At 51.4% G+C, this 13,562-nt stretch overlaps 1 protein-coding gene across 1 annotated transcript; it reads right to left on the reverse strand.

The window, feature by feature from the left end:
• Window positions 1-380: 380 nt before the first annotated feature.
• NIPAL4 (NIPA like domain containing 4) lies at window positions 381-13,026 on the reverse strand. The gene is made up of 6 exons (XM_027606127.1): window positions 12,831-13,026; window positions 9,710-9,949; window positions 6,803-6,859; window positions 5,582-5,672; window positions 3,477-3,637; window positions 381-2,670 (listed from the first exon to the last, which is right to left on the reverse strand). The coding sequence occupies exons 1-6, from the start codon at window positions 12,865-12,867 to the stop codon at window positions 2,042-2,044; spliced, it is 1,215 nt and encodes a 404-aa protein (XP_027461928.1). The 5' UTR covers window positions 12,868-13,026; the 3' UTR covers window positions 381-2,041.
• Between the last annotated feature and the right edge of the window lie 536 nt (window positions 13,027-13,562).

Below are 13,562 nucleotides of genomic sequence, written 5' to 3' on the forward strand. Positions count from 1 at the left end.
CTTCTGGCTGTGTGACCTTGGGCAATTACTTAATGTCCCTGAGACCCTTTCCTCATATATAAAATGGAGATTAAAAAAATGTATCTACCTTGGGGATTTGTGAGGACTTAAAGAATTCACATGAAGCTCTTAGTACTGTGCCTGGTTCCCAGTACGGGCTCAGGCATTAACAAGGGATGAATATCTTCAACGGACTATTCCCAGAACGGCCTTTCCCACTGCAGTGAGGGTGTGTGGCTGCAAAAGCTACCGGAGGGACTTACTTGGCAGCCACAGCCCTCCAGGGATTGGGCACCAGCCCCTCAGCACCAGACAAACCAGTTTAATTGTTCCGTGTCCAAAGAAGGCCAAGACACAAATATCAAGTAAACACACTCAGAGGTCTTTATTCTTGACCCTGCAGACCACACTCTCAGGGCCCTTAGATGACTGCCATTCTCAAGATCCAACATGTTGCATTGATTTTAGTTACAGACAGAAATCCACATTCATTAAAAACCGGGGTTTTGAGGCTGGAGGTGCAGGAAGCCAGTCTGTGGGTCAGCCGAGCCTTTGGAGCTTCAAGGCCAGCAAGAGTCTGGCCCGGGTTTGGCTGTGCTTAGGGCCTGGGATGTCAACACAGGACACAGGTACAGGGTTATACAGGGGAGGCTCTGCGCCCACCTGGGGGCTGAGGACCAAGCCTTCCCTCTTTACAGATATACTGGCTCTCTTACTTCCCTTTCAATAGTCCTTCAACCAACTCCCATACTCTTGGAAAGCTTCTGGTCAAATGTGAGGGGATTAAAGGCAGTCCCCAGAGCGGGTGGTGGTGGAACAGTCATGACCTGTTGCTTCCCAGGGCGGGGAGCTCATCAGTGGGACTGGGGGCTTGGGGCCATCCAATCAGCAGCCAGACTGCACCCCATGCCAAGCCTACACGCCATTGGTCACTAAAATTCAAAGCTGATCCCACTGCTCAGGCCTCTAAGGCTACATCCTAGAAATTACCCAGAGCCCCTTCCACCTGGGTTCTTGGTTGGGCACCATAGTAAACACAAAAGTTAGCCCCAGGTTTCTGGAGGGCCTATGGCTGTTCCCTGCCAGATCCCGACATGGCTCCTCCTTCTCCCCATCTCCCCAAATCATATTTTGGTTGACTCCTTGAGGAAAAGGAAAGTGCGTTCTGCCAAATTCTACCTTGACAGCCAAACTACTTTTAAGAGCAGTGCAAATGCTTGTTCTCTTTCCAGAGCGAGGCAAAATGAAACACTGGGTTGCACCGGCAGAGCTTGGCCGTGGAGGATCTTTTGTTGTTGTTCTTGTCATTTTGTTTTGAGTTCTAAGGTAATTGCCCGAATGTCTCAGTGACAACTCCTTTGGCGAGAGAAAGAGACGGAAGGGGCAGGGATCGGGGCAGAGCGGACGGAAACTAAGATGCTGACCTCCAGGCTGGAGTGCTCGGGGAATGGGGTTGGTGGAAATGTTCCCTGAGACATCAGATGGTTTTCACAGTAAGAAGGTCAGCTGAGGTCATGCTTTTGTCTCCAAAGACCAAGTGGCAAAAGCAGCAGGACGTGTCACATTAGTTGTCAGCTCTGGATGGGGGGGCATGATGAATTGCTGTCTGGGCCTCTGGGAACCCGCTGCACTTCGTCGTTGGGCCGAGAAATGGGATTCGGTCTCAGGAGAACCAGTGCTAAGGATTTCCCGACAACCAGCATCTCAGGGAAGGTCCTGGCCTGTGCTACATTCAGCGGGTCAAATTCTCTCTTCTTCCCAACAACACAGCAATGGCACTGAGGAAACAAGTGGGAAGGGAGGTCCAGGGGACCTGCTGGCACCCACGTATTTGGTCACTGAGGCTGTTTCCATGAAGTTCTGCCACCACCACTCACTGGGTAGGGACTTTTCTTCTGGAAACAGTGATGAGGTATAAATGAACATCTCAAGAAAAGAGAGCCCATTGGTAACAGGGCTGGTGAAAATAACCAGGTGCCTCTGAAATGGAGAGGTCAGGCTGTACCGTAGAGCTCATCTTCTCACTCATGGATTCCAAGCTTTAAGAGTGGATTATAAATACTTTGGGCTTCTCTTCCGGTGATGGGGTGCTGGAGAGTTCTATATTGTCCACAAGGACATTCTTGTCATCTAGTCTAATGACAGTGGGCTCAGGGGTGGGAGAGGGGGTTGGGTTTTTGTGCATGTGGGGCAAGCTGAGCTGGCTGAGGTCCAGGTCTTTGAAAGCATGAAGCATGAACACACCCAGAATGATGGTGACAAAGCCAGAGAGGGTGCCCACAATGTCCACTGCAGACATGCTGTACCATTCCTTGAAGAGGATAATGGAGGAGGTAACCACCACCGTGGTGAAGAACACATAGTAGATGGGGAACACCAGGGAGGTATTAAAAATGTCTAGTGCCCTGTTAAGGAAGTTGACCTGAGTGCTGAGAGAAAGTGCCAGGATGAGGGACAGAATGTAGGGGAGGGGGTGCCGCACAACTGGCATCCCCTGGAAGAAGTTCTTAATGGTGATGCCCAGGCCCTTGACGGCAGACACGGAGAAGGCTCCGATCACAGAGCAGATGATGATGTAAACGAGGATGTTCCTTTGTCCATAGCGCGGGGCAATGACGAAGATGAGAATGAGGCAGAGCACCAGCAGCAGCACAGCAAACACGAGGTACCCTTCAGGAGGGGTGGGAGATGGGTAATCTGAGCTGCAGAGGATGCAGTTAGCTTTTAGAGCCCTCTAACCATGGTCATGGGATATAGGAGCAAGGACTTGGGCTCCAAAGTCAGGCAGACATGGGTTCCAGGTCCATGTCACAACTTTTTAATAATTTGGACAGGTTATTAATTAACCACAAGACCTCCATTTCCTTATTTGTAAAACAGGCCTAATAATAGGACCTTCCTCACAGATCTTTTTTTGTGGGACTAAATGAGATTAATGCATGCTACAAGACTGTGTCGTCCCCCCAACCCGCGTTAATCCCCATGTGATGGTATTTGGACACGAGGCCTTTGGAAGGTGATTAGGTCATGAGGGTGGCACCCCGAGACCCCAGAGAGCTCCCTCATCCCTTCCACCATGTGAGGACACAGAGAGAAGTTGGCCGTTTATGAACCAAATCTACCAGGGCCTTGATCTTGGACTTCTCAGCCTCCAGAACTGTAAGAAATACATTTCTGCGGTTTATAAGCCACCCAGTCTTTGTGGTATTCTGTTATAGCAGCCTAAACAGACCAGGACAATGCATAGAACATATTTAGAACCGTGCCTGGCACAGAATAAACACATGATAAATAACATCAACACACACCAGCCTGGGAAGCCCGTGAGCTAACCCTAGGACCAGCCCCCCCCAACTTTCCTTCTTTAGCCTCCTTCTCCTCCAGGTGGCAGCACCTGGCTTGGTCAGCCCCCAGGTAGACCCTCCCTGGGGTTCACTCCCCACCGTCTCCCTGCTCACGGGGTGGGGGGAGCCAACCTGTGTCTTTCATTTTGGCAGCCATCTCAACGACGGTGGAGACCTTCTCCTCCTCGGGGGCATGTATCACCATCACTGTGCTGCCGGCCACACAGATCACACAGCCCAGTTTCCCCAGCAGATTCAGACTCTCTCCCAGGAAGTATGAGGACAAGGTGGCACTGCACGAGGACGTGGGAGAGAGGGTTTAGCCGCCAGGCCTGTCCCAGCGCTCTGAAGGAAAATGGGGGCCGAGCAAGCGTTCATGGAGAAGAACAGATCAGGACTCACTACTCTCCCCCCGAAAACGTTTGAAATAGAGACTTATTTATGGGAGGGTTACAGTGGGTGCTGGAGGAATCGACGTACTTGTGGATTTCTTTCACTTCAGAGACTAAAGGGATCCCCAAACAGAAGAGTCAGAAAAGCCCTTCGGGGCATTCTTGTCTAACTTCCTACCCAAAGAGCACATCTTCCCTTAACATTACGAACAGACTGCTTTCAGGCTTGGCTTGTATATCTCTGATGGCAAGCAACTCACCCCTTACAAGGTAAATGAATCTATCATAGGTGCATTCTAATTACCAAAAATATGGTAATTTCTACTCATTGTCCTATTTCTATTCCTTGAGTCGTACAAAACAGAGCTATTCCTTGTTCCATTTGTATACGCCAATATAAACAACCGCAACGACAATTACAGGCACTATGTCTTGGGCTTATATTATGGACTAGGTATTATGCTAGGAATTTTCTACTTACTCTATCTCATTAACATCTCACAACTCTTTGAGAAGTAAAATATACTATCTCCATTTTATAGATGAGAAAATAATCTCATAGAGAAGTTACAGTAACTTGGCAAGGTCATACAACTGGTAAGTAGCAGGGCCAGGATTTTAGCTGAATTTCTGTCTAATTATAAAACCTATGCTTTTTCCTCTACACCTCATTAGAATCCCGGTGACTTCCCTAAGCTTTCTCTTTCCTGGGCAAAACGCCTCCAGCTTCTTGCTATTCCTTGGTGATATGATTTTCATTCCCCTCACCTCCTCAGATGAGGTGGCAGAGGTGAGGGAAGAAGGGAAGGTAATTGGGCAAGACAGGTGTGATCACAGGGCAGGTTTCTGTTTCTTTGCGAAGGTAACCTGAGCTTAGGGTAAAAAGCAGTTGGCTGATCTAGGACTGAATTACTCCCCAAAATTCTGGTTTAAGGTATCGAGAGAGGGGATTGATGTCCGAGCTCCTCTGAATGTCTTCCATCTCTCCTCTAAAACCACCAAAAACATCTGCATTCAAGAGAGTCTGGGGGCATTGGCATAGGCAGAGGTCACACAGTGGAGGATTCCCCACCCCTCCTAACTGCCCGGGAGTGGGAATTTGCACAGCAGTCGGATACGCCATAGTACTATCTCAGCTGCATCAGCCAGCTGTGTGATGTGAGGCATGCCTCTGTTTACTTTCGATTGGGTCAATGTTACAAAATTGTCATTGAGAGGGTAAAATAAAACAGAGGAAACTATGGGTACTGGGTGTGGTTCGCTGGGATTTACCAAGGCTCCCAGGTTAAGCCAATCATCACAGCCAGCTTCAAATGGGGCTCCAAGACCCCCACGGAGGAACTATGCTTATAGTTCAAGAGGAATGTGGCAACGGGAAGCCCACTGAATCCTTGAAGCAATGCTTTCAGGTAGGGATTATTAGCATCCCCTCTGAGCAGATGGGGAAACTGAGCCTTAGGGTAGTTAAGTGACTGGTCCATGGTAACGTAGTTACTAAGCGACAAAGCTTAAGGTTAGAGCTCATGCTTTTCAACTTGTATGCCGTGCCTACTGACACACCAAAATGTTGATGTGAGACGTTCAGCTTGGTGGCACTGGAAGCCCTTCCAACTGGTCTGGGTGTGGCCTGCCCCTCTATTGGCCAGTCGTTGGAGGAGATCCTAGAACAAGAGGCAGTAAACAATCCAAGGCTCGGGAGCTCTGGCCAGTATAGTGCCTCTTTCTGGGAGCTGGGACCGACCCAGGTCCCTGACTGCAAGTGGCAGGTGACCCCACTCACAGTTCCAGACCTCAACAAACTGAAAATAGGAAGGAGGCAGAGACAGCAAGAGAGATGACAATAACCTTATGAGAACACTCAGCGCTCCCAGAGGCGTGACGACTGTCGCAGGGGCAAACGCGTAGGCCCCGAAGTTGGCAACTTCTCCAGCAGCCACTAAGAAATGAAGGGAGAAAACAGGCTAGTGTGGCTTCGATGCACCATCTACAGCCCAAATTAACCTGGGCATTAACAGCTTCATTTAGTGATCAGCCATTCACAGAATCTCGGGCCCACATTCCCTAAAGTCTTGGTCCTTATGCTTTCCCCCTGGCGAATCTGATCGGACGGTCAGGCCCAGACTCTCCTGATCAAATCCTTGCATTTTAAAGATGGGCAAGCTAGGCCCAGAGTCCAAGGTCACATGACATGTTTGTGGAAGCACGCCTTCCTGTTCCTGCGGCGTCTTGGCTTCTAGTCCAGGCCACGGTAAGTGTACCTCAGGGACTGCTCATGTTTGGTCTGTATCTTAAGGTGCATTCTAGAAAGTGTTAATTTCCAAAAAAAGAAACATTTAGTTACTGATTCTCCAGGTACCACTTGGTCGTGAGCCATCTGTCCCACAGGAACTGTGGGCAGGTGGTTAGAAAGTCTTATGTCCCCACAGGGCCTAATTCTCCACATTTGAGTTTCTAGTTTGCAGACTCCTGCAAGTGCATTTTCTGTCTCTGCTGGTAAAGAATGACCTGGGTCTACACTTTGAAAGGAGAGGATGAATGTGGTAGCCCTGGCTAAGACTGGGATCAGAACCTGATTTATAAATGGAAAGCTGGGTAATTTTCCATTTGAAAGAATTAGGGTTTGAAAGCCAGCGAGGGTGGATGGAAAGCAGGGGAAATGTGTGAATGTGCAAATCTGGGCAAACTTTAAGTGGCAGACCAGCCATGCTCTAAGTGAGCCAACACACTGCCTGTGGAATGGAAAACCTGGCTAAGGAGCCCCAAGAGACTCCAACCGGCAGTGAAAACTCTCTCTGTTTCAAGGGAAGTTGAAAAATGACACCTCTATCGTGAGCAGCTCTCTACAAGCCTCTCTGGGGATACATGTTTCATGGATTAAGGACTGACTTTGGGTGGAGAATGTGATCTGAAATACAGGGAAGATGTTCTACCTGCGAAGATTGCCAAGGTTTTCCCATTGAGATTCACACTTTGCACAATGAAGACAGAAATGGCCCCATTCACCCCTCCTTCCATCTCTGCTTCTGCCATCAATGGGTCAGTATTGTTAGGAAAGAGCCCACTTACTGGTGAGAAATCCAGCCCACCACATGGCATCCTTCAGGTAGCCATACCCTCCGTCCACTGCAGAAAGGAATGGACAAAAAGTTAGAGCTTGGCCATGCTTTCTCAGGCACCTTTCCCATCTCTACCTTCACTCGCCAGTCTTGAAGGGTTCAGAATATGTTCCCTGTGGTTGGTCCTCTGGGCTTGCCTCTGGGTCCCCTCCTGGGCGACTTTATCCATTCCCAAAGTTTCACATACCATCTTTACGCTGGTGTCCTTATTTCATATATGTGTACTGAGCCTTTCTTCTGAGCCTAGGTGAATGTCCAATTGCTTACTTGACATCTCTTGGAACTCTCACAGGCATCCGAAAAGCTGTCCTAAATAGAACTCTTGATTTTAAATGCCACCCACCCACCAAAGGAAATTCAGTAAGTGGTACCTGCATGTACCTAGTTGCTTAAGCCAGAATCCAGGAAATCACCCTTGACTCTCCCACTCCTTCACCTTCTGTGTTCCATCCATCCTGCTGTTTCCCTCTCCGAAGAGCATCTCACATGTGTCTGTCCCACTGCCACCACTCGACCCCAAGACACTACCCCCTCTGGCCTGGGGTGAGCCAACAGCCTCCCCAGGTTCATCTGGTGCCACTCTCACCATCCCTTTATAACCCATTCCCTCAGAGCAGCCAATGGTCTTTTAAGACTGTAAAGCAGACTGTCACTCCTCAGCTTGTAACAGGCCAATGGCTTCCAAATACTCTATAAAAAGACCAAAATCCTAAACAAGCCGGTTCATAGTTTTGACCATGTTCACATCTCCAAAAGCATCTCTTGCCACTCTTCTTACCACTCTCTTGCCACTCAGGCTTTCTTCTAGTTCCTCCAAACGGATGAGCTCTTTTTGGCCTTAAAAAGACCTTTGCATTTCCATGTCAGGGATAGTCTTCTTGATGATATTTGTTTATATCTACACTCACTCTTGAGGACTTGGCTTGAATGTTGCTTCCCCTAAGATGCCCTCTCTGACCCCCTTATCTCTGTTTTTTGCCCTCCTGGGATTCTCTTTCATCGCCAGCTCTTCTCCTTCATGGTACTTATTTATAATTTGAGTTAATGTATTTATTTTGTGGCATTTCTCCCACTAAAATGGAGACACTAAGACGCCCAGAATTGTGTTTGTTTGGTTCACATGGTGGACTTTCGGACATTTGTCCAGAAGTACAGGACAGAGCAGCCAAGACCATTGCTCCTGACTTCCTCCCCACACCTCACAACTCTCCATTTCAGAGGGCACCTGACTCTAGACCTGGGCATCCAACTGCCTGCCGGGCCCTCCCAGTAACGCCAATCCTCGCGTTGACTCTGGGCCAAGCCTCTTTGTAAACACACTACTTATCTTCACAAGAATCCTAGTGGCTGGAACTGTTCTGAATCCCATTTTACAGATGAAGAGACTGAGGCACAGAAAAAACCACTTCCCTTGCACAGGATCACATCACCAGGAACGGAAGAGCTAGGATTGGAACCCTAGGAGTTTGCTTCCAAAGCAGTGTCCCGCAGAACTCTACATTGAACGTGTCCAAACTTGAACCATCATAGTCCCATAAACCTGCTCATCCTGCATTCTCCATCTCAGAAAACAACACCCTCATCTCCCCAGTTGCTCAAGTCAGAAAGCTGAGTCAGTCTCGACTCTGTTTTACCCTCCCCTTGGAGCCAGTCAATACCAAACCCAGTTAAGTTCTACCATCGAAAACTATCTCTGGACTCCACCACGGTCTCCATTCCCACCGCAATTCCCCCAGTCCGAGTTGTGCTGTCTCTCTCCCCTAACTGGTCTCCTAGGTGCCAGGCTTGTCCCCTAATCCATTGCCCTCCAAGCAACCAGGAATCTTTTCAAATCGTCAGTTGAACTATGTCTCTCCCCTGCCTAAAACCTTTGTCACTTAAAACTGCACCCAAACTCTGGGGCCTGGTTTATAAGACCCTTCATGATCTGGCCCTTCCCTCATCTCTTACCCCCCACCCCACCCCCAGCCCCATGTTCCAGCCATCCTGAGCTACTTTCAGCTTCTACCATCACTCACGCTCTCTCACCTCAGAGCCTCTGCACAGGCTGTTCTTTCTGCCTGGAACGCCACACCCTCCTCTTTTCCCCTTCACCTGGCCATCTCATCAAGTCCCAGCTTCCAGATGGCCTCCTACAGAAAACCTCCCCTAACCTTCCAAGCCTGGGTCCTCCAAAATATCCCCCAAGTGTCCTGGATTTTCTCCATGACGAAGAGCACGCCAACCACTGTGGAACAGTTGCCTGTGTCCCCCACGCGGCTCAATGCCCCATGGGGCACTGGGTCCCCACGTCCAGCGTGGGACCTGGCACAGCTGGTATGCAGTGAATGATAATTAAATGAATGAATTTTTTTACACGCGATTCCTTTTCTCCAGGGTGGGTTCATAGAAATACACCTTCTTTCCAAGCAAACAAATCCTTATGGACAGAGACTCAGGAATTCTTTTGTGGCTTGAGGGGGCCCTCTCTGGGGGTCCAGGAGGGCACAGTGGTGTGTGACAGTGCTCTGGGCAGAGGTATTTGTATTCCCATTTAGCTTGCCCAGGATGACAGAGCGGGTAAGAAATAAAACTGGACTAGATCTGGGGTTTCTCATTCTTGGCCCTTATCTGAGACTTTTCCTTATCTGTACCCCAATTAACATATCTTGAAGTTCTCCAGAAATGTTGGATTTTAAAGAGAGGTCTCCTGCGGGTGAATTGGATTCCCAGCAGGGTTGACAATAAGCCTTTTGTGACCATGTAGGCCAGGCTCTCTAGCTGTCGCAGAGGCCCCCTTGTGAAGGGAGGTTCATGGGGCTGGCTGGGGGCTCAGCTGCCTAGCACCCCACACCCACCCTCCCTGCCAGGACCCTACCGGCCCGTGTGGCCCCAGAGGCCACCAGTCGCTGAAGGCCTTTCTTCTTGAGGATGACGCTGCTGCCGATGAGGAAGCTAGACAAGAAGGCCAGGCCCAGACCAGTGTAGAAGCTGTAGTTCTGCCTGAACCTCTCCTTCCAGTCATGAGAGGTGACATTGCTGGGCACCTGGGGGCTGAGGTCACCGACGATCTGGCACACCACTTGGTGGGAGGAGCAGTACAGGCTGATCAGGGAACCTGGACAGGAAGACCACCATAAGAAAGTCACACTGGGGACATCTGCATGCTTTCAAATACTGGAATTGGCTACAGGTTCAGACCCCATAGTTCAGCTGCTGTGGGCCTCCATCCACGCCATGGGCCTCAACCACAATGAGGCCTCAACCTGTGGCTGTGGCTAGGCCTCAACCACCTAGCCACAATGGAGACTCCAGACAGTTAACATGAGGGAGTGAGGCTAGAGAGCCCACAGCCCCTTCTAGGCCTGAAGATAATTAAATATAAGCAGCCTACTGGTTAGAACTGACCATTCCCAGGCCTTATTCTAAGACCTCTGATGCCCGTGGTCAGTGGCTGGGCCCTCCTTCAGGCCTCAGAGGGATTGCTGTTCCTGCCACCCCATGGAGCACCTCTTTAGTTTGCCTTCCAAGCCCTAGAGATCCTGAGGGCCCAAGTCAGCCCTCATGCCCCAGAACCCACCAACCCTTGCTTGCCCTCTGGCACAAACGCCAAGGATAATAGGACAAACTTGGGCCCGAGGGGTAGACCCTTGTCAGAAGAGCAAGCTGGCCAAGTTCAGTAAAACCACGCACAGCAGAGCCAGTAATCCCCCAGCGCCAGGACTGCATGCTCCTCCACTCTGGGGCTTTCCATGAGCATTCCTATCATGGAAATGGCACAGCGATTGTGTCCAGGCTTTAGTGGAAGAGACTGGGCCCTGATAAGTTTGGTAAGCTGAGTAAGACGACACTGGTGGTACACAGTGAAGCCAAATTGTTCCCGAAGCCCGCGTGATGCCAAAGCCATGCACTTAACTGCCACCTACACCCCACAGGGCAGGCAGCAAGGGCAGGCTGGGGTTCCGTTGGCCTCTTGAGGGTTGTTTTAAACTATGAATTCATTACCAACATTTAAAATCCAATTTCCCATGAAAATTCAGCTTTTGAGCTGCCTCTGTTTACCTTATCGAGCACACCTTCCCAGAGCCGACCACTGACTGCAGATGAGAGTGGCTGCCCCCACAAAGGGACATGTCCTTTGCAATGCCCCGGAGTCCCTATCTGCTTCCCTTCAGTCATTTTGGTTATATGCTCAGCCCCTGTAGGCATCTGAGTTTGTGACCTCTGGTGGTAGAAGGTCTTTTTCCAAACTGGAATTTCAAAACTCAGGGCTCCTGTGCCAAGGATGTAAGCCTGGGCGGCACTTCTCCTCAGAGCAATGGGAACTACAGGCAGTGGTAGGTGGGCCCCAAAGGTCATGCAGCTCTGGCACTGGTGTATCTGGATCATAGAGTGGCAACTGGGTGGAATAAAGTAAGGGCAATGTTGACCTTTCTTCCATGGCACAGAAGCACAGAAGAATGGTACTGGGAGAGCCTCGGAAAGACAGTCTGCCTAACCCTCTTACTTGCAGCCAGGAAAACTGACACCCTGAGAAGGGAAAGGACTTGCTTGAGTCTCACAAAAACCTAGTGGCAGAGCTGGGCCTGGAACCCACCAGGGGACATCCATGTGTCTTGCCATGGGAGATCTCTCTTCCTGACACCTGTCTCACAATCAAGAGAAGGTGAGACAAGAAGCCATCTCCATCCCTACTCAGATTCGGTCTGACCTCTCACTCCTGTTCCTCAGCTCAGACCGTCGAGTCTGGGGAGTTCCCTGAACACAGGAAATGAGCCAGAGCCAGGACATGGGCCAAGGAAGGTGACTCCCAAGAAGGCCAATCCCATTCCTACCCCATTCCCCTGCCCTCCTGAAGGTGCATCTCCAGGAGGTGGGGCCAAAGGGTGAGCTTGCCTGTTTTGCGGAGGCCTGAAGCACCCAGGGGTGCAGTAGCCTCCACTGAATTAAGTTTTCCCATGAAGACAGGACGAAAAAGAGGGAGGGCTGATGGCCAAAGAAACTCCAATTCTGAGGAGGATGCTCATGAGACAAGTGGGTATTGGGCCCGGTGATTCCCTCTTCTTTTCCAGAATACGCTTGGACCGGAGAACGTATTCTTCCCCAGGGGAAGGTGAGGCTGAAAATGGACTGCATTGTTGGCCAGGAAACCAAAGCTAGCCAACACCCACAGAGCTGGCTTTGAACTCTTCACTGGGAAAAAGAAGTTACAGAAACAGGGCTGTCAGCAGGCTGCCATTGCAAGAGGAGGTAGGAACATGCAGACATACCAGGAAAGGAGTACAGTCGTATGAGTACAGGTTTGAGAATCCAAGAGCTCTAATTTCATATTCCACTCCCCCCACTGCAGTAGCTTGAGCAAATTATCAGGTTTTTCAGAGCCTCTGTTTCTTTCTCTCCAGAAAGGAGACAGTAAGGTAATAATACCTATCTGCCCTCTAGGGTTAAGGGTTAAATGAGATAATGCAGGTAAAGGGCCTAGTCTACCACCCGGTTCCTGGTAAGAACTCAGCTTAAGCTCAGGGTCTTTCCTTATCCCTCCCTGGGTTGTTCTTTCCCACCTACAAGGTGCAGGTGGGTTTGGAGGTGGTGAATGTCTGCGCCCCTCTCCCTTGTTTTTGGTGGGCCCCAGGAAGACAACCAGACCTGGGCAGGTGCGAGAATCTGAAGCAACGATACCTAAGGAACTACCGTGAAAACCCCCACCTCTGGCTGACCAGCTCTGGTTAATTATGCCCGCCGAGGCCCCTCCCTCCCCACGCGTCCCCTTTCCTCCCAATCCCCCTCTCAGCTCCCCAGCCCCGAAGGTGGGGGAAGTCAGCCAGAAGCCTGCTCCCCGCCCCGCCCCCCCCCCCAGGACGGGCCTGACCACAAGTCGCGCTGACCCAGCCCTCCCGGGTTTGGGCCCCCCGCAGGAGCGGACGCGAGGGAAAGGAGCGGCGGGGAAGGGAAGGCGCGAAGCGCGCGGAGCACCCGGGGCCCCTCGGGCCCGCACGCACCGTTCTGGCAGCTGGTGTTGCTGGCGGGCAGCTCCATGGGCCCTGCGCGCACCGACCGACGGACCGACGCGCGGGCGGCTGGCGCCCGGGACTCCCGGGCTCCGGAGCAGGTGGCCGAGATTCGTCCCGGCGTGGCCGGCGTGCGAGAAGCTGCCGGGGTCGGCCCCAGGGGTGGAGAGAATGACGCGCCGCAGAGGGGGACGGTCCCCGGGGAGGAGTCACCCGGCGTCTCGGGCAACTCCCCGGGTCGGGGGCCCACCGCCCGAGCTGCCCGCGGAGGGGCGCACGCCCTCCCGGGGTGCGGAGGCTGCTGGGCTCCCCGAGAGGGAGTCGCCGCGTCGCGCCCCCGGCGGGAGGCAAGGAGGCGGGTCCCCCGGCGCCGCCACGGCGCGAAACGCCCGGACTGCACCCAGTTGCGTCCGCAGGGACAGAGTTGATGGGTCCCGAGAGGTGGGAGAGGGTGAGATTTATTGGCCGAAGTGGGAACGTGGGGGTTGGAAAAGGCACTGCTGCCAGTTGGAGCCCTCTCAGGCGGGGGTGGTGTCGGAGACCCTGGGTTTTTCCCTTCTTGCCTGCCTCCCTGCCTCCCTGCCAACATAGGTCTGATCTGTTCTGGGCACTGGTATACCACAGGCACACAGTAAGTAGGTGCCCATAAAATGGTCAATATGTCTATGTGGAATGAATGGATGATAGACGCTTGGTAATGAATGAGAGAAGTATATTTCTTCT

The sequence above is a fragment of the Zalophus californianus genome, chromosome 5 (genome assembly GCF_009762305.2).
Source record: "Zalophus californianus isolate mZalCal1 chromosome 5, mZalCal1.pri.v2, whole genome shotgun sequence".
Taxonomy (NCBI): domain Eukaryota; kingdom Metazoa; phylum Chordata; class Mammalia; order Carnivora; family Otariidae; genus Zalophus; species Zalophus californianus.